At 42.5% G+C, this 20,548-nt stretch overlaps 3 protein-coding genes across 4 annotated transcripts; 1 reads left to right on the top strand and 2 right to left on the bottom strand.

Annotated features, from left to right (window-relative positions):
• Positions 1–505: 505 nt before the first annotated feature.
• Positions 506–13,800, top strand: LOC135072777 (medium-chain acyl-CoA ligase ACSF2, mitochondrial). Its single transcript, XM_063966814.1, has 13 exons — positions 506–611; positions 1,094–1,277; positions 4,390–4,518; positions 5,404–5,624; positions 6,085–6,203; positions 7,175–7,281; positions 7,914–8,041; positions 9,275–9,326; positions 9,680–9,793; positions 10,329–10,442; positions 11,015–11,157; positions 11,621–11,762; positions 13,451–13,800. The coding sequence occupies exons 1-13, from the start codon at positions 553–555 to the stop codon at positions 13,676–13,678; spliced, it is 1,740 nt and encodes a 579-aa protein (XP_063822884.1). The 5' UTR covers positions 506–552; the 3' UTR covers positions 13,679–13,800.
• A 390-nt stretch (positions 13,801–14,190) lies between these two features.
• LOC135072776 (orexin/Hypocretin receptor type 1-like) lies at positions 14,191–16,120 on the bottom strand. The gene is made up of 2 exons (XM_063966813.1): positions 15,391–16,120; positions 14,191–14,324 (listed from the first exon to the last, which is right to left on the bottom strand). Exons 1-2 carry the CDS (start codon positions 16,118–16,120, stop codon positions 14,191–14,193), a joined length of 864 nt encoding a protein of 287 aa, XP_063822883.1.
• Positions 16,121–16,947: 827 nt separating this feature from the next.
• Positions 16,948–20,142, bottom strand: LOC135072864 (neuropeptides capa receptor-like). Of its 2 annotated transcripts, none has more exons than XM_063966902.1 (4): positions 19,037–20,142; positions 18,692–18,792; positions 17,642–17,749; positions 16,948–17,346 (listed from the first exon to the last, which is right to left on the bottom strand). In XM_063966902.1, exons 1-4 carry the CDS (start codon positions 19,803–19,805, stop codon positions 17,275–17,277), a joined length of 1,050 nt encoding a protein of 349 aa, XP_063822972.1. In that variant the 5' UTR covers positions 19,806–20,142; the 3' UTR covers positions 16,948–17,274. The 2 variants fall into 2 exon arrangements, with proteins under 2 accessions (XP_063822972.1, XP_063822973.1); XM_063966903.1 differs by having other exon boundaries at positions 18,692–18,789.
• Positions 20,143–20,548: the final 406 nt, after the last annotated feature.

The raw sequence follows: 20,548 nt of genomic DNA, 5'->3' as shown, positions 1-20,548 counted from the left end.
TTAACTAATTGGGTAACGATAATGAGTTAATTGGCCAAATTACAACGATAGTCAAGTACCTAAGTCAATCTTTCTGTGGTAACCGTAAACTGAATTTCATGCGGGCAAAGCTGAGAGAAAAAGCTAGTTACTGGTAATGTAAACGACCTCGTAAAGGTAGCAGGAAGGCGTTGGATGCAGGCCGCTACTAACCGATGTGGAAATCATTGGGGGAGGCCATGTTCAGCAGTGGACGTCCTGTGGCTGAAATGATGATGATGATGACAATGTTCCCTCCAATTGATAGACTAGAATCTTGCGATACAAAACGATAAAAGCGTTGGGGGAGGCCTTTGTCCAGCAGTGGACGTCTTTCGGCTGAAACGAACGAACGAACGAACAAAACCACTTTGTCATAACAAAATTCTCTCACTTATCTTTCTCTAGACTATTTTGTTGTCACTACAGATAGCTGTGTGTTTGTGTAATAATGTTTACAACCGGTTATCAGTCGAGTGCCCGCCAGTCGGCCTCGCGCATAGGTCGTGCGCGCGCGCGTACAGCGGCAGCACAATGTTGAGGAAAAGCGTGCTTCTTGTGACGAAAAACATCAACAAATCTAGTAATTTGAGGTAAATACTGTAAAAATCATCTGGAATTAAAGTGCAAGTATGAATTTGAATGGGAATTCTTTTGTTTCGGGTGCTTAATTACTTTATTAAAAACATTCGATTCTATCCATAATCATTTACATCTAGAGAAGTGCGTTACTGTATGTGTTTTCCATATAATTACCGGTGTACTTATGTATGTCATGTATTTACCTTTCCCTTCGAAGCAAGCAATCAACTGTCTTTGTATAGTTCAGTCCAGTAACTCTCTAACTTCCTCACCACTCCATGTTTCCCACAAGGGTTTAAACTTATATTAGGGTAACTATGAGAGAGAGAGAGTTAAATATGAGATAAATTGTGTTACTTATTTAGTGATTACTTAGTGGTTATTGAGATAGATAGTTATCAATAAGGATTATAAAACTACGATCGTATTTTTTGGGCAGCTGTTTGTCCTCCTCTCATTTGGTGCTCCTTAATCCCTTCCTAATCTCTTCCAGATGGCTGAGCCTGATCCAGGCGTCTCCCACCGAGAGCTACATGAAGCACATCGGCAGCGAGCCCTTACAGCAAGCTACCATCAGCCAGGCGTTCCTGGAGACCGTCAACAAGCACCCTACGCGGCTGGCGCTCCGCTCTGTGCACGAAGGCGCCGCCCTCACCTATGAGCAACTGCTCAAGCAGGTAAGGAGCTGGAGTCAACAACTTAATGCATCGGTACTTTTAAGACACCCCGCAGACAAGACTTAGTCGGGCTATAGTTGGATCAGGCTTAATCAGTATGAACACTGAACAGCATTGAAATGCGCTCATAACACCGATTTGGTATCATATCATAGGTCCGATTCTTTAGACAAATTCTAAGATGACAGTGGTAGGGCAAGCTACATATGTATATTTAAAGTCTGTTGTCTGTAGAATGCCAAAAATATCCCTACACATAGGTAGCTTTCCTTATGACATTCAAAAGTGATGGAAATCGTTTTTACTCCAAGTTTGTTGTACACTTTGCCCCGTCACCGTGAAGTTGTGTTTACGAGTGATAATGCCCTGTATGTAGCTGTGGATGTATGGATATTGATATTAACGACGATCTCATACAAATTGGCACAGATAAAATATTGTATTGTTCCGTAATCATTATTTATTTGCATAGAATATGCAATTATAATGGGTGTTAAAGTAATAGATGTAAATAACAAATCATGAATACCACCTTATCGTTAATTAAAACAAATGGATGTCCATAAGTCCAATAAATTATATGCACTTTTAGAATATGAAAATAAAGGTCGAAGAACCTTTAATATAGTTACGGGAAAATATATGTCGGTAGAGACGTAAAAATCGTAGTATCTTCGTAGCATTCAATTTACTCATACTTATATGTGGCACACCAACACAATAAACTAGGGAGCTTTGAACAATACAGGGTATTGTCACGAATATCATTGATCGAGAAAGTTTCAGTTTAGAAGTCTGTAATTTTCCACTAGGAGATAATCTGCTAAGACCTATGATCACCAACAAATGGCAATGCCAGATTTTGTATGGAAGGTGGCGTCTTTTTTTTTTCGCGCGGCCATCGACCAAACCTTGTTTTTTGATTACAAAATATGTAGTGTAATAAACCAAACTTACTAAAACATGTATACCTCTAAACTCAGTCTGAACTGAGTTACGAGTATTAGAAGTTTGATGATTTTCATACTAGATTTGCTTTTTTCGCGCAAGTTTTGTAAGAAATTGCAACAAAATATTGCGCTGATTCTGCTCCACACTGATGTCTGGAGCCTTTAATGGATGGTATTGTTTGTTTACACAACAATGTCACTATTTTGTTGCAATTTCTTACAAAACTTGCGCGCAAAAAGCAAATCTAGTATGAAAATCATCAAACTTCTAATGCTCGTAACTCAGTTCAGACTGAGTTTAGAGGTATACATGCCGTAGTAAGTTTGGTTTATTACACTATTTTGTAATCAAAAAACAAGGTTTGGTCGATGGCCGCGCGAAAAAAAAAAGACGCCAATTTCCGGCATTGTCTTTTAGGTAAGTGATAAGGATCATTAGATAATTACGAAAAGATAGCACCCGGAATAAGCTAGAACATTTTTTATTCACTACCCAGATAATGTATTGCTTGAGAGGCAGTGCTTTATTTTCTATTTGTTCTTTTCTATTTTCTATTTGTCAAAAATTACCTTATTTGATAAGGTACTTTTTGACAAATAAGTAAAACTTAAAATAACAATTTTGTCAATATTCAAACCGTCCGTATCACAGCACAGGTTCGCTTCCCATCCTCGCTCCACTCATCTTCCTAGCACATCTCTGGCAGAAGCACTACTGACGCTGGAGTAGCACTATTAAAACACGTTTTTGATGATTGGGAGAGTAAAAAGACGATGTTAGTATTTTTTGTGATCTAAAATCAAAAATCTAAATCAGAATTATCTTTATTTGTGTAGACTAATTAAATCTGGGGGCACGGCAGTGCCCCCACCAAGTCGAGCAAAAAAGCGGCACGGCCGTACCATCCTTTTCTCGAAGCAATTCAGGCCATTTTCGACCGCCTGTAACTTCGTTGTGGATAAAACTAGAAGGCTGAATTTTCATTGGCTATGCAGGCATTGTAAAGACACGGTATATTTAAAATTTCATTCAATTTGAACCAGTAGTTTAAGAATTATAACGGGTCAAAGTTACTTAATTTTGTCACTCACTGACTCACTGACTGACACCGATCATCAAAATTCTAAGGCACTTCTAGCAGACCTAGAAGCTTCAAATTTGGAATATAAGTAGTGTTTGGTGTATGAATCAAGGAAAAACTAAAATATTTGGGGGCACGGTAGTGCAACCGCCAAGTCGAGTAAAATTTTTCAATTTCGGTCCAGTTTTCTAGATACATAACTGCTGTCTACAAAATACAAAAAGAAATGAGATTTGGGGGCACGGTAGTGCAACCGCCAAGTCGAGTAAAATTTTTCAATTTCGGTCCAGTTTTACAAAATACAAAAAGAAATGAGATCCCATCAAAAACAATACTTGTCAAAAAAACCAAGTCTCGCAACTCAGTTGTTCTACGGTAAAAAGTTGTGAGATCCATGTAATACCAAGTCCAGGCCAGGAAATCTTTAACGTTTTACATAAATATATTGACTTGGCCATCGCATGAAAACACGTGTAAATTAAATTATTTAGTGCGATGGCCAAGTCAATAATTTATGTAAAACGTTAAAGATTTCCTGGCCTGGACTTGGTATTACATGGATCTCACAACTTTTTACCGTAGAACAACTGAGTTGCGAGACTTGGTTTTTTTGACAAGTATTGTTTTTGATGGGATTAGTACTTACAAATCGTCAAATGCTCTTAAGGAGTCTATACATGTCTCATTCTTTTTTGCCCTACCAGCGCTTCGAGACAAACTTTCAGCAAGTGCTGAGAAGAAGCGCCGCAACAAAGTCACCACTGTCTGCCGGTTTCTCTGTTTATCTGGTGGAAACGTTGCCTAATAATGGTTGATATTATTAAAGGCCGGTAGATCTATTCTCATAAATAAAACACTGGATACTTAACTTTCACATTATATTGCCTTATTACAAATTCAATTCATCACTTAGCAAAAGCGCGCGGAGTCGTCTCCGCGCGTCCCTCCATTCTGAAGTTTGATTCTCGTGTGACATTGACATTATGTCAATGTCACTATGACAGCAGCTCATTGGCTATAACGATACCGCTATTTTAACGTTTTAGATTTTACACAACTAACAATATGTACCTATTACAGGCGGATGCATTAGCGTGTGCGCTGCGTGCGCAGGGCCTGCAGCGCGGTGATCGGCTGGGCGTGTGGGCGCACAACTGCGCCGCCTGCGTCGTGGCCATCTTGGCAGCCGCGCGCGCCGGCCTCATAGCTGTGAGTACCCTTTCAGAACCCCTCGTTCGTTCCAGCCGAAAGACGTCCACTGCTGGACAAAGGCCTCCCCCAAGGATTTCCACAAAGTCCGGTCCTGCGCACATAGACCTGCATACAGGCACCTCCCGCGACCTTCACCAGATCGTCGGTCCACCTAGTGGGAGGCCTGCCCACGCTACGTCCTTCGGCTCGTGGTCGCCACTCAAGAACTTTTCTGCCCCAGCGGCCATCAGCTCTCCGAGCTATGTGCCCCGCCCACTGCCACTTGATTTTAGCGATTCTGCGGCTATGTCAGTCACTCTGGTTCTCCTACTCAGAACCCCTCACCTCCCAAATATAGGTCCTACCGTGTAGAGTGGAATGACCACGGAGGATTTATCTTGGTTGTTGACACCCCAACCCCCATAATAGGTCCCACCGTGTAAAGACTGTGACAGCGGAGGACGTCTTGGTTGTGTCCAACAGCTAAGACGATGAAAAGGTGCTTATGAGTGACTTGAAGGCTGTACATCTGATTGTATGCTAATGGAGATTTAGCCTAACTCTTCACGTTAGCTGAGTGGGTTGGGAGAGGCTTAATGTTCACTTCTTTCTCCCTTAGTGGCCTCATAAGACATTCACGGGACGAGTCGTCTTTCGCTCTGTCAGGAATTTCCATGTAACTTCAATTTCCAAATTTTTCATGTATCTTTACATGGGGCGCTGGCTTAGCTTGCACGTCTCCAGTGCTATGTAAGCGGCTTTGAAAATTGTTACTAACACGATTATGGACCCCGGTCTGACAATTTTTTTTTCAATTTCAATTTCAATTTACACCGATGTTTTTGCTAAATCAATCATATTTCTAGGACACTCTGACGCTACCTAAATACCTAATATTTCCAGGCATTAATCAATCCCGCATACGAAAAATCAGAGTTAAGCTACTGCCTAAAGAAGGTGGGTGTTAAGAGCCTCGTGGTAAGCGAGCAGCTTCCCAACCGGCGCTACCACACCACCCTGAACCAGCTCATCCCGCAGCTGCAGAACTCCAAGCCTGGTCGTCTGTCTTCAGACGAATTCCCCGAGCTCATCTCCGTCATAGCTGCGGGGAAAGAGAAGTTGGAGTAAGTGGATGGGAAATACTTTACACTGATGGATTTTGTACAGACTTTTTTAATGTTTTACCTCGTTTATTGCGTTTAGGAAAATGTTATAGGAAATCTTGTATATGAATACATAAGAATAATAACATATTCCGACACGCAAACATGATTTGCGTGTCGGAATATGTTATTATTCTTACAAGATTAATTGCAAAAATGAACAATTTTTCTCAATTAATATTATGCATTTCCATTTCAAACGCCCTTTACCTGTATAGATTACATCATAAAATCAGTGCTAGTGTTCTAATTTCATCTGAATTAAAAGGAAAAACTTAATTGCTTTATCGTCGCGATTATTTAATTTTAACAGGCGACCTTTGGTTTCAAATTAAATGTTCTAGAGTTTTAGTATTCGAACCTAGTGATATAACAATAAGTATTCAGTTTTATGAATGTAGTTATTAATATTATATTCCAGTGGGGCATTCAACTTCGAGTCGCTGGTGGAAGAATACGCGAACCAAGATGCGTCCAAATACGCGAGCGAGGTCAAACCTGAAGACGGTTCCATAATTCACTTCACCTCGGGAACCACAGGTAGGTGAATATTTAGAGTTGCGAGAGTAACTTAATCTTAGTATTGATCTTAGTATACAGGGTGTTAGGCAAATGGGTACCTACCTATATAAGCCGACACTAGCCCATGTTAACACGGGCATATAAATGGTATGGTAAAGTCAGAAATCTGATATCATCGTTTTAATTTTTGGAATTTTCATACAAAATAAATTTTATAAAATCCGATTTGTATGAAAATTAAAATAATTAAAATGAAGATATCAATTTTCTGACTTCACCATACCATTTATATGCCCATGTTAACATGGGCTAGTGTCGGCTCATATACCCCTTTACCTAACACTCTGTATAGGAAGAAGAGTATTTCAGATCTGCTAAGATTTTTCAATCGTTTCTTTATCGGAAGACTGTCTATGACTGATTGAAGGTCACCTCGGGAAAGGGCAAAATACACAATTTAAATAAATACAAACCCTATCTGATAAGAAATACGTATCTGATAATTTTAGTTTAGGAAAACTATTTAGGTATTTGCTTTCCTTCTGATAAGGCGATCATTGGGGACAACGAATTCTTTAAAGGAGATCGCTGTAGATAACGGTGCATTAGAGTTTAGAGCGTTATATTATTTGACTGATTGATTCAGTTGCATGCTTAATTATTAAAATTACCTATCAGTCCAGCAGTGGATTGATGATGCAAGCTATTATTGGGACAAGTATAAGTATCTAAAAATTGCCTACATGCCTATCAATAAAGAATATTATGTGGAGTAGTGTCAGAGTAAATACAAATGAGTAGGTCATCTTCATAGAAACGCCCGAGCGCGGTTTGTATGTGAGCGCGCCAATACGTATGCGGCACGCACGCACACACTGACAAAATTTAGCGTGGATTAGCGGTGAGGTGCGCATTTGTATTTACTCTGGTAGTGTGGAGCCACCGTTAATCCGGTATGTAGGCATAATAAGCTACTTTTTTCTTCCCAGGTAACCCCAAAGCGGGGCTGGACTCGCAGCGGGGCGTGGTCAACAACACGTACTTCGTGGGCAAGCGGCTCGGCTACCACGACGGCCATCAGGACATCTGCTTACAGGTACACAACACGTAGAACTGGGTGTTTTCAAAGATAGCTTCGTTCCTTGTAGTATAATAAGGGTTCCTTGTCAGGACTACGGAACCCTAAGAACGTTAGAACAACCTATACTACTCGTAATACTAAATCAGCGAATTTTTGTAGGATACAAAATGGAAACGTTTGTATCTTATTTATTTCTAGTCTGTACCTCTAGTATGAACAACTTTCGTCTTCGAATCGTTTGTGTATTCGACAAAATTCGATACTCAATCTTCGAATTAAACGATAACGTGACAGTTTTGATTCTCAAAATAAGTTTCGTGCAACCATTTCTCATACTAAGTTCACTTTACGACACGTTCACAAGGGCGCTGTTGCAGTTTTTGTAGGTACTAAATCTTTTGATGGCGATTCGAATACGCAAACGATTCGAACTCGAAAGTTTTTCGTGCTAGCCGTACCGATTTCAATTGACTTGGTTATATGAGATGTTCGTTCATTGCCGACGCATGCCGCGTTCATGTATCCCGTTTCGGCCAGTAAAACCGCAAGGTTGCTATGGCTATGGAAGTGGCATTAGTGAACAAGACAAAACATCTGATTATGACCCAAGTCGATTGCAGATATATAAAAAAAAAAAATATGCGCAGGCGCCCATTTTCCACGCGCTGGGCTCGGTGATCACGCTGCTGGGCGGCTGGCGGCACGGCGCCACGCTCACGCTCCCAGCGCCGCTGTACGACGCGCGCGCCACGCTTCAAGCGCTGCACGACCACCAGTGAGTCAATAAATATGTCCAGGCGCCCATCTTCCACGCGCTGGGCTCGGTGATCACGCTTCAAGCGCTGCACGACCACCAGTGAGTCAATAAATATGTCCAGGCGCCCATCTTCCACGCGCTGGGCTCGGTGATCACGCTTCAAGCGCTGCACGACCACCAGTGAGTCAATAAATATGTCCAGGCGCCCATCTTCCACGCGCTGGGCTCGGTGATCACGCTTCAAGCGCTGCACGACCACCAGTGAGTCAATAAATATGCTCAGGCGCCATCTTCCACGCGCTGGGCTCGGTGATCACGCTTCAAGCGCTGCACGACCACCAGTGAGTCAATAAATATGTCCAGGCGCCCATCTTCCACGCGCTGGGCTCGGTGATCACGCTTCAAGCGCTGCACGACCACCAGTGAGTCAATAAATATGCTCAGGCGCCATCTTCCACGCGCTGGGCTCGGTGATCACGCTTCAAGCGCTGCACGACCACCAGTGAGTCAATAAATATGTCCAGGCGCCCATCTTCCACGCGCTGGGCTCGGTGATCACGCTTCAAGCGCTGCACGACCACCAGTGAGTCAATAAATATGCTCAGGCGCCATCTTCCACGCGCTGGGCTCGGTGATCACGCTTCAAGCGCTGCACGACCACCAGTGAGTCAATAAATATGTCCAGGCGCCCATCTTCCACGCGCTGGGCTCGGTGATCACGCTTCAAGCGCTGCACGACCACCAGTGAGTCAATAAATATGCTCAGGCGCCATCTTCCACGCGCTGGGCTCGGTGATCACGCTTCAAGCGCTGCACGACCACCAGTGAGTCAATAAATATGCTCAGGCGCCATCTTCCACGCGCTGGGCTCGGTGATCACGCTGCTGGGCGGCTGGCGGCACGGCGCCACGCTCACGCTCCCAGCGCCGCTGTACGACGCGCGCGCCGCGCTTCAAGCGCTGCACGACCACCAGTGAGTCATCATCATCCATCAACCATTTTAGCACCGCCTACTCAATATCTCTGTTTTGCTCAAGGTCAGCTGGTAGAGAATGACTTATGGCATTAAGCTCGCCTTCCATTTCCGTTTTTGCTCTCGCTCTCATCAAATGGTGATTCTTTGCGATAGAACGAAACGACATGACCCGCAATGGGTAGTTAACACTGTTGCCAATAGTACTTCTATACTTCTGTATGACTTTTAACAATAAAATTAACGAGTAATACTCATGTATATGTATTTCTTTTCAGGTGTTCAATTGTTACTGGAACGCCAACGATGTTTGTGGACATGCTATCTCAGGTACTTACATAAATGATATTTAATGTTTTCGTTCGTTCGTTTCAGCCGAAAGACGTCCACTGCTGGAAAAAGGCCTCCCCCAAGGTTCTATGCTCTAGCGATTCTGCGGGCCATGTCAGTCACTCTGGTTCTCCTACGGATCTCCTCATTTCTGATTCGATCACGCAGGGAAACTCCGAGCATAGCACCTTAGCATAGAGCATAGAACCTTGGGGGAGGCCTTTGTCCAGCAGTGGACGTCTTTTGGCTGAAACGAACGAACGAACGAAACCGTTTTATATCATGAAATAAATAAATTATTTAAATTAAATTAAAAATAAATAAATAAATAAGTTCTCCGAATGGTTTCCCAGATGCGCGGCTCGTCGCTCAAGCCGCGCCTGCGCCGAGCGCTAGCAGCCGGCGCGCCGCTAAGCCCGCAGCTCGTGCGAGACATCCACAACCTTCTACACGTGGACTCCGTCAAGGTACGATCATCCTGGAACACCTACATGCAGCCCAGGACCGGTTGTGAAAATCCTTTGACCAGCAGTAGACGGAACACAATTTGCTGTCGCATAATCGTCCCTGTTACAAGTAAATAAGATGCTACAGTATTCAGCTTGATGTGCCACCGCATTTACCGTGGACAGCATAAAACAGGTCCAACTTTTATAACTATGTTTACAATGGACGGTGATAGCAGTAGCGCACACAGTCTCCAATATGTCTTTTCAGATCCACGGATCGACATAAGGTCGCCTCTTCGCTTACTAATTTCTGTTAAACGCCGCCAGGTGACGTTGACGTGCCGCCATTTTGTTATAGCCAAAACTGAAGTGTCCCAGATATGACATTGATAAGAGGGCGCTACTATTAAACAAGATTGTCAGTTCCGATTTTGGCCAACACCGAAGTGCCCCATAATTATGACATATTATAAAGTTTCAGTATCGTTGGACTTTGAAGACAGTGTTTTTACGTTATGTCTGACGTATTGAACTGTTCAGTCCCTGCTTGCAGACGCTGTACGGACTGACGGAGGCGACGGCGGGGCTGTTCCAGTCGCTACCAGAAGACGGCGTGGACGTGGTGGCGGACACCGTCGGCTTCCTGCACGACCACCTCGAGGTCAAGGTAAGTAGACTATCATCAGGACGTTAGGCTCCACAGCAGGAGGACATCATCATCATCTCAGCCATAGGACGTCCACTGCTGAACATAGGCCTTCCCCAATGCTTTCCATGTTGCCCAGTTGGTAGCGGCCTGTGTCGAGCGCCTTTCTGCTACCTTTATGATGTCGTCGGTCCACCTTGTGGGTGGAAGCTGCATTTTCCGGTACGTGGCCTGCATTCCAGAACCTTGTTGCCCCATCGGCCGTCAGTTCTGCGTACTATGTGCCCTGCCTATTACCACTTCAGCTTGCTAGTCCGTTGGGCTATGTCAGCGACTTTTTTTTTTACGGATTTTCTCATTTCTGATTCGATCTCGTAAAGAAACACCGAGCATAGCCCTCTACATTCCTCACGCTGCCCAAACGGGTTTGGGAAACCTGATGTTGCGTGTTTCTTCCTTAGTCACCTCTTACAACATCCACGGAAAGAGTGGAGGTGGTGTTTTACTTGATTTTCGTCGTAGCAATAAAACGCACAGAAGGCTGACCACTTCAACAAATTGGCATTACCAAGGCTCTATTATATTTTTTTCAGGTAGTGGACCAGGAAGGCAAAACTGTTCCGTGGGGTTCCAGCGGTGAGCTGCTGCAGCGCGGCTACAGCACCATGATGGGCTACTGGGCCGAGCCCGGGAAGACCAGCGAGGTGCTGGCTGACGACGGCTGGCTGAGCACCGGGTGAGATTCCCACGTCTACGAGTATATTCATTGTTTGAACTAATATAATATATCAGCCCATGATTGTGATAATCACATCTGAAAAACCAAATCATCGACAGGACAATCATCATCATCAGTTCATTTGGTTCCCACTGCAGGAGCACGATCCTTTCTAATGTAGGCCTACACACCCCACGCTGGCCAGACGTCTTGGGGAAAATATTATTGACAAATTATCAGGTCGGAATAATCTGTTTGATAAATAGTGCACTGAACGATATCATACTCCAGACTCCTTGACCACTACCATCAACCAGTAAAGTGGAAGACAACTTCTGTATAAAAACAATTATAATAGGATTTATTAGCTGCTTTGAAAACAGTAAGTGGTCCCTCAATCGAGCTGGTGAAATTGTGCAGCTTATCTGCCATACAAAATCTATGGGAGGATGTCGCAGTGCAACTGTTGCTTGTGTTGCAGCGACAAGTTCGTGCTAAGGCCGGACGGGTACGCGCGAATCGTGGGCCGGCTGAAGGACATCGTGGTGCGCGGCGGAGAGAACATCGCGCCAAAGGAGATCGAGGACCTGCTCAACACGCACCCAGACATTGTCGAGAGCCAGGTAAGGCCAGGCAGCATCTATACCAGTGGTTCCCAAACTTATTTAGTCTACTGCCCACTTTGAGAATAAATTATTTTTAGCGCCCCCCATTTCTGTAGTCAAGAGTCAAGCTCAGTCGATGTCTAAGAGTCCTCCTAGTAGATGACGCCTCCCAAACCTCTACACAACGTCCCGATTTTTTTTCTGGGTCTCTTACCGCCCCCCTTTAAGCCTGCAGCGCCCACAAGGGGGCGTTATCGCCCACTTTGGGAAAGACTGATCTATACTATAGTCTGGTCCGTGAGCACGTAGAATTTTGTCCAATGACCCCAAGCTACCCATCCTTATCGCTCGCGCGTAATTATATTGCTGTCGCGACTGTGCGACGGGCGCCCGCAGTGAGTGTGCGAGCGCGACAGCAAAATAATTACGCGCGAACGATAAGGATGGGTAGCTTGGGGTCATTGGACAAAATTCTACGTGCTCCCGGACCAGACTATAATCTATACTAATACTATAAATGCGAAAGTAACTCTGTCTGTCTGTCTCGCTTTCACGCCTAAACCACTGAACCGATTTTGATGAAATTTGGTTTGAGTCCCGGGAAAGGACATAGGATAGTTTTTATCCCGGTTTTTGAAACAGGGACGCGCGCGATAAAGTTTTTCTATGACAGACAAAATTCTACGCGGGCGAAGCCGCGGGCGGAAAGCTAGTTAAAAATAAACCTTTCTTTACTATTCTCTAAGATGCAACCGGAGTAGTATTGCTGTGTCATAGCAGTGCCTCTTGCGCTTCGAGTATCCACGGAAGACCAGAGTCGTCGTTACGACACCTCGACATGATTCTGAGTGGATACCGTTTCGGTGACACGCACATTACCTACTCTATTTATTTTTAGTTTGGTTATCATTTTCTTGATGTTGTTTTGTGTCGCTAAATAAAACATTTCATTTTCATATGCTTACACAGCAAAGCGAAGACTAGGAACTGCTCAACACGCAGCAGGATATTGTTGAGAGGCACTGATCAATTACGTCCTTAAAAAATAAAAACATTTCTAATCTGCAAGCTAGGTTTACACAGCGAAGCGAAAATTTAAGACCTGTTTTATACGCAACTATACATACATGGTCCAGAGCCTAAAAGCACTAGCATTAAACATCACAAAACCTTCTCTCCTATTCTCTACAAGCTAAGTTTAAATAAAGGCAAGACTAGAGAAAAATAGTAAAGAGTGGTGATAGTAATCTCACCTCAGCGAAGAAGCGTTTGAGGAATCAAAACCGATGTCTTCCTTGCACACAATAAAACTCAAAATTCATTTTATTTATGCAAGTAGGCTTTTAAAAAGCACTTTTACACGTCCCAATTTAACCTTACCACTTCTTCCGGACAATAATAAATACTTGTCTTATAACTACTCTATTCCACATATATTCCATATTTTTAACAGCTCACATTCCGCTCACATCTTGCTAGAAACTGTTTTCTAGGTCTAGACCATTACCATGACCATGGCCATAACAACGAAAACCGTTCGTTTTGCGAGTAGCGTAACTCGCGTTGTGTAGGTAAGTAAGTACACACAATCAAAACTCTTCTTTCATGCTCATTTAGAAATTAAGTAGGTAGCAAGCTTTGTAGCTTTCTGTAAGTAAATTAAGTATCAATAAAGTTCTCTGACCATATTAGAAAACATTATCCAGGTGGTGGGCGTATCAGACGAGCGAGTAGGCGAGGAATTGTGCGCGGTTGTCCGCCTTCGTCCCGGGGCCTCCATTACGCTCGACGACGCGCGGCGCCACCTGGCCGGCAAACTGGCCCGCTTCAAGATGCCTCGAATACTCAAGACGGTGGACGACTTCCCTAAGACCACTTCTGGCAAGATCCAGAAGTTCAAGCTGAAGGACATGGTCGAGGCCGGCAAGATATGAGCTGTGATTTTCTGATTTACTTAGGTGTTTTAATTGCTAAGTACAAATGGCTTTAGTCAAATGAAATACAGGCTGATGATTTTTTAAATGAATTATACACAATAAATTGCCTTTTATAGATATATTATTTACTTTCTTACAATTATTGCCTATTTGGACAATGGTCCAACACAAAATATAATTGAAATTTATTTCGAACCTCCAAAAAGTAAGTAGGTGCATCTGAATTGTAGGGAGTGATTCCAGATTTTTGAGGTAACTTCACACTACTAAATTTCTGCTGCTCGATTGATGTCTCTTGAATTTTGTATTCCACAAGGACTGTAAATAAAAAATGACATGTCAGCGCATTGCAATATCTTAAAATGTGGAATGTGATTGATACATGCATGCATACATACGTGCGAGTCAGGGGTCTGTAAACAGCAAAGGATGCGACGTAATCATTCTGTTTTAACTTATTACATAGTTTGAAGGTATTATTGCATAATTTTTTCGAAACTGAATCACCATCATCGGGCCATTTCTGGCTGGGCATAGGACTTCAGGTCATCTTTCGCTGTCCTCGATTTGACGCATATAATTTCTTCCAGGGATCTTTCGCAAGTCTGAACCTCATTAGGGAATACTAATGCTACTCTTAAAACTGTAGTAAATGGTACAAATACTTTTCTCATTAAGATCTTACCTTGAGAGCGTTTCTGAACTTTGTAGACAGCAAGCCGAAAAGCAGCGGGTTCAGGACGATGGTAAACCAGCTGTTGAGAGCTACCATCATCAGGATGTCATAGTTCTAAAAAAAATTGGTTCGAGTTAATGGACGCTACGTTATTTTACTTAGACCTTATTTATTTTATGTAGAACTAGCGGCCGCCTGCGACTTCGTACGCGTGGATCCCGTTTTACCGCCTTCATCTATCTTACGCGGTTTAGATTTTTTCATACAAATGTTTTTTCCCGCTAACTCCCGTTCCCGTGGGAATTTTGCAATTTCCTGTTGTAACTAAGCTTTAAGTTTACTAAGGTACCTGCATGCCAAATTTCAAGCGTCTAACTTAAGCGGTTTAGGTTTTTCATACAAAAGAATTTTCCCGCTAATACCCGTTCCCGTGGGAATTCCTAAGTATACTATAACCTGCCCAGGAGTATGAAGAATAATTGTACCAAGTTTCGTTAAAATCCGTCGAGTAGTTTTTGTTTCTATAAGGAACATACAGACAGACAGACAAAAATTTTACTGATTGCATTTTTGGCATCAGTATCGATCACTAATCACTCCCTGATAGTTATTTTGAAAATATATTTCATGTACAGAATTGACCTCTCTACAGATTTATTATAAGTATTTTAAGTATAGATGAAGAATATAATATCACCTGCAACATCCAAGATCGATGTGTATCGAGCGTACACATGATCCGAAACACGAAGAACGGAAGCCAGCAGACCAGGAACGACGCTGTCAGCGCAACTGGACATACGGAACGTATTAATGGAGGTGAGAAGGATTGGCCGGAAAAGTTAGGGGGACAGAGCAAGAATTGCTTACGAAGACGAAACATTTTTTAGAAGTGAACCATGTTTAGTCAGTAGATCTGAAAATCAAGCGGTCCTTGAATCTTAAAATAAATAAATATTAAATGAAACATCTGTGTAGTATCGGATATTTCTGTGCAAAAGGATAAGATAAATGAAAAGCTACAAAAACTTACTTATAAGCTTATTAATTTTACTGCTGTTATTGCGGTGGTTGAAGACCGCTGCGCTGCTGTGGCTGGCCTGCGCGCGCCGCACCGCGCCCGCCAGCCGCGCGTACGCCAGGCACATGGCGCCCAGCGGAATCGCGAACGTCGCCAGACTTAACACTACATTCGCCACTTTGGCATGCGAAGTCGGAACGTAGACACACATGGAAACCGTCTGCGTTTGCACCAGACACACCGTCATCATCTCCGGCACAGATTCGAGAATCGCAATCAACCAAATCGAGCAGATAATTTTCCTCATTCTCCTCCCGGGATTTTTGTTCAGCAGCAACGGATGAAACACGGCCACGTATCGCTCGATCGCGAGCGCGGTTACGGTCAAAATGTCCGTGTTGAATAAGGTGAACAACAGTAAGTAGTGCACTTTGCACACCGCGTCCCACAGGCCTTCGAAGTCGTTCGGGGAGTGGGAGTATCCGTTGAGTTCCAAGAGGATGCCGAAGGCCGCGACGAGGTCCACGGCGGTCAGGTTGAGGAGGTAGTAGTCGACGGCGCGCGCGCGCCACGCCTGCCACAGCGCCGCGCACGACAGCAGGTTGAAGCACACGCCAGCTACAAAGATCACGACCATGACACTCTGGTAAAACACTAGAGCCCAGACCGACTTATCCGAGTACATCACTTCTATAAATTCTGCTCTCCAGTCTTGTGAGTTAAAACTGTTGTTGCTGGCCATTATTCTGCAGGCACTATTAATAAAATTATTTGGAGCTAAAGGCTTGTACGCGTCGCGCTTCCTAAGCTATGGTATTGAACTGAATAAGCTAACAGCTAGATACTAATAGTGATTAATTACTGTCTCTAGTGCGGTGCGTTAGTTGAAGGGGTGCCAACTGGAAAATGTTATTTTTCATTACACAATGTTGTTGTAATCGTTGCATCGTATTCAGAATCTGTTTTCCTAAAGAACGAAAATGCATAGGATAGGTTCATGATATCTTCTTCTTCTTCGTCGCTACACTCTTGCCAGAGTGGTCGTGGTCGTCACAATCCGTCGCCATTCCTCCCGCACTGCAGCCTTCCTTGTGCACTCGTGGAGTGGACCATTGAGTGTGGTTTTGATCTGGTCAGTCCAGCGCATGGGCGACCTGCCGCGCGCTCTTGTGCCCTCAACCTTCCCCTGCACGACTAGTCGTTCAACAGAAGCGACGTCGACGACGACGATTATTTATTTTTTTAATTAGCTCTATTTTATGACCATCTTCACTAGTTTTGGAATTCATTTATTTACTTATTCTAATCTACGCTATTCGTGATCAATAATTTCGCTAAAACAAGAAACCTTTTTTCGGCGCCCCTGTCGTACACAGCACTACACCGCGTGCACCCAATATTTGCATACAGCACACACAGTATGTATCGAGCACTTAAGTGGATTAAAAAAGCCAATGAATGGTTTCACGTGCGTTTAATTGTTTCCAAAAGGCCGTCACTTGGATAATAATAAGGAAAAGAAGATATTAATTTGTTCTTTGGCTTTGATATTTAATTTTGTTCGGGTAATTCATTAATATCATATGCATAAAACAAGTTGGGAACTATAGGATCCGATTTATGGTAGAAATAAAAACAAAAACAAAATTTAATAACGTATAGAAATTAAAAGCTATCCATTTCCAGTCTGTTTTTGTCAGTAGTTACTTATTGGAGTCGGAGATCTAAGGTCCTACTAAAGATTAGGTACTAACTACCTACTAAGTATGTAATTTAACTTTTTAAAACCCGGTGAAAAGTAACGTTTGATTGTTACTATTTCCAGAGAGAGCCAATCGACATTGGTGTTACATGCGATTTATCAACTAGTATAAGTACTAGGTAAGTACGTAGGCATTATACAGTCCATACAGTTACTACTTTAGGCGTTTTAGCGCGAGCCCTTCTTATTTTTGTTGTCCATAATACCTGGAACGAATAAACAAAAGAATATTAGTGTAAGTACGATACGATTATGTACCTTCAGTGTTTGGATCGCAGTTGATCCCTCATGTTACAAAACAAGATTTGAAGGAGACTAATATTATCATCAAAGACAGACATTTTAGCAACTCAAATTACACATAATTTGACATGCACAGTATTGTTATTAATTTTTAGCGTTAAGAGTTGCATCTCAAACTTCGTCGTGAAAAGTTGTGGGTTCGATTCCCTCCTTAGGCAGTTCGATTATAATTTTCAAAAAAGCACAGTATTTTTTAACCTGTAGGGATCTTCTGAACTTGGTAGACATCAAGCTGCAGAGCATGGGGTTGAGAATGATGCTGAACCAGCTGTTGAACGACGTCACCATCAGCAGCACATCCCAGTTCTAAAGAGGAAATATGTGATTTCATAGTTAAACGACAATTCGTTTCCGTCCGTGTATCGGTAGTGTGTAGCCATATTTTTAAACCACAGCGCAGTCAGGTTAAGGTTTTAAAAGCGACAAAAATGAAAAATAGAGCCGAAATAGAGGCTGGAAACCTAAACTTTTCTTGTTTCCTACATTTTTAATAAACATTACTTTTATGTATAACTTTGATTCGACAAATTCAAGCGCACAATGTTATTAACAAGGCTGCATGATTTTACGTCCTTTGCCTGCCCCCTTGAGGAACGAACGAGTAAAAAAACGCCTGCACCACGGTGTTCGAAATTTGAATTACGCGATGTGAGTACTGTGATCGTTGACGTTTCATTAATTAGTTGTCAAAATCAGAAGCGTGTGCGCACCGCTAAATTTATTATTGTAATTAAAATGTGGAAATTAGTGCGCATTTATTTAGTGCATAACTACGGTCTGCCAAAGACTACTATTATATACTACCTGCCTTTAGGCGAAAAATAAGTGAGGACTTGTGTGTGAAAAAAACTATTTCCTAAATTATGTGTGTGAAGTGTTATTGTATTGAAGCTGCTACATAATAAGGTTTGTTAATTGTATTTTCGTAATTTCTCTTGTTAGCTGCATGGTGTGTTTTTTACGTCTTATGGGTTACTAGCTTTTGCCCGCGACGTCACCCGCGTGAAATTTAGTTTGTCATAGATCGTCATAAATTATAGCCTATATGTTATTCTGGGTTATAAAAAATAATACTGTAAAGTTTCATCAAAATCCGTTCAGTAGTTTTTGCGTGAAAGAGTAACAAACATCCATCCAGACATCCAAACTTTCGCATTTATAATATTAGTAGGATTTAGCGGGAATACGTTTGCGGTTATCGCAATTATTAATGTAGGGAAAAAAATGTAAGCTCAACGATTTACCAACCTGAGCGTACCACGGCGTATGCCTCATGTTGGAAGCGAAGATGAGCAGGCGCAGCGTGAAGTAGGGCAGCCAGCACACCAGGAAGGACACGGTCAGCGCTGCTGATCACCACAACACGTATTAATAAGCACTTATGCTGAACAGGCTTTATACGATCACTGTATTAAGTACGTCAACTCAGGTTTTCTTTTTACCTTTTTACGCTGACAAATAATAAAAAGGCTTTCAATCTGTCGGTAGAATTTTGTGCGGCTCGTAAGCATCTAAGCTAAGACATTTAAAGGGATAGGCCAAATTTTAATTTGCAATAATTGTTGTATATTGTTGTTCATCAACTTTCCTTACCAATCAATTTATGAACTCTGCTCCTGTTGTTACGTTGGTTGAAAATCTTATCTCTTGAATTTTTCCTCGGCGTGACATTGACTTTGAACGCGATCATCGAGTACACGAACACCATGATGCCCAGGGGAATCACGAACGTCACCAAAGCGAGGACCCCGTTCAAGATCCTGGCAAAAGTCGTCGGCACGATGAAGCAGATCGCCAGTTTGTTTGTTTTAATCAAAGCTATCGTCCATATCTCGGGCAGAGCCTCCAGAATGGCAAGAATCCAAATACATGCGATAACCTTCATCACCCTGCGCCAGATAGGTTTCTTGTTCAGTAACAAGGGATGCCAGATCGCTATGTACCGCTCAATGGCCAGCACAGTTAGGTTCAGTATGCCATTATTCATCAGGGCTAACGTTATAAATGAATGTAGCTTACATATCAAGTCCCCCACTTCACTATACACATAAACGTAATCTGCTACAGTGTCTATTTTAGCCTTTCTGTAGGATCTCAGTTCTAACAATATACCAAAAGCGAGTATAAAGTCAGATATTCCCAGGTTGAAGAGGTAATAGTTGGTGGCGGTGTGCATGCTTTTGTCGCAGTAGATGACTGCGCACGTCAGCAGGTTGCCGACCAGCCCGACGGCGAACACCGTCAGCATCAGCGCCATGAACATCAGGCGCACCCACTCCGGTCGTTCCTTTACGGTTTTCGCGAGAAGTTCCGCCCACTCGTTTATATCGAAGTCGTAAAAGTAACTGGTCTCGTTGGACATGTTTACAAGTTTGGGCAACGGCACTGAATAGGGCTCTGTGTTCTTTGGTTGCAGTCAGACTGACTCATTTTCAGCGAGCTCCTTCACGTAACTGAGCGGGTGCGAGCGTTTTCTCGTGTATGTAGGCGGCTGTGTTTGTCCACTTCTAACATACGCTAAACTAATCATGTTTGGTGAACAAACTAATGACACGTAGCTTAATGCTATAGGTATCCTTTGTGCTAACCAAAATAGAGTGTAATCTAAAAGCAAACGACGATGACACGGGTTTAATTTTTTACGGCGTTGCAATAAAACTAATTCCCGTGTTTACCACGTTGATACAGTTTCTATTACAACAGAATAATTTCAATTTAACACTACAATTTTAATAATAAAGGTTCTTAAAAAATATGAACACATTCGAGTTACATCACGATTTTGATTGGTATTCAAATTCATGTACCTACTTATTCTTAGGTCAAGTTACCTTTTTAATAAAAAAATACAAAAAGAACAATAGAAGACAGAGTAAAAGGTAGCACCTACCAGCTACCTACATAATGATACTGTAAAACTAGTAATCCTTATAAAAAGTTGAGAACGTTGACACAAACGTTGACAAGGCATCATAAATTAAGATAGGGTTTAAAACAATCAATATAAAATTGTATATGTAGAGTCTGGTAATCTTACAATATTAACTTATAAGTAGTTAATTGCCTCAGCAATACGCTTTGCACTAAAACTTTTATTAAAATAAG

This window comes from Ostrinia nubilalis, chromosome 6, assembly GCF_963855985.1.
Source record: "Ostrinia nubilalis chromosome 6, ilOstNubi1.1, whole genome shotgun sequence".
Lineage (NCBI taxonomy): Eukaryota > Metazoa > Arthropoda > Insecta > Lepidoptera > Crambidae > Ostrinia > Ostrinia nubilalis.
Note: the sequence above shows the minus strand (reverse complement) of the source record. Positions and strands in the feature narration are given on the sequence as shown.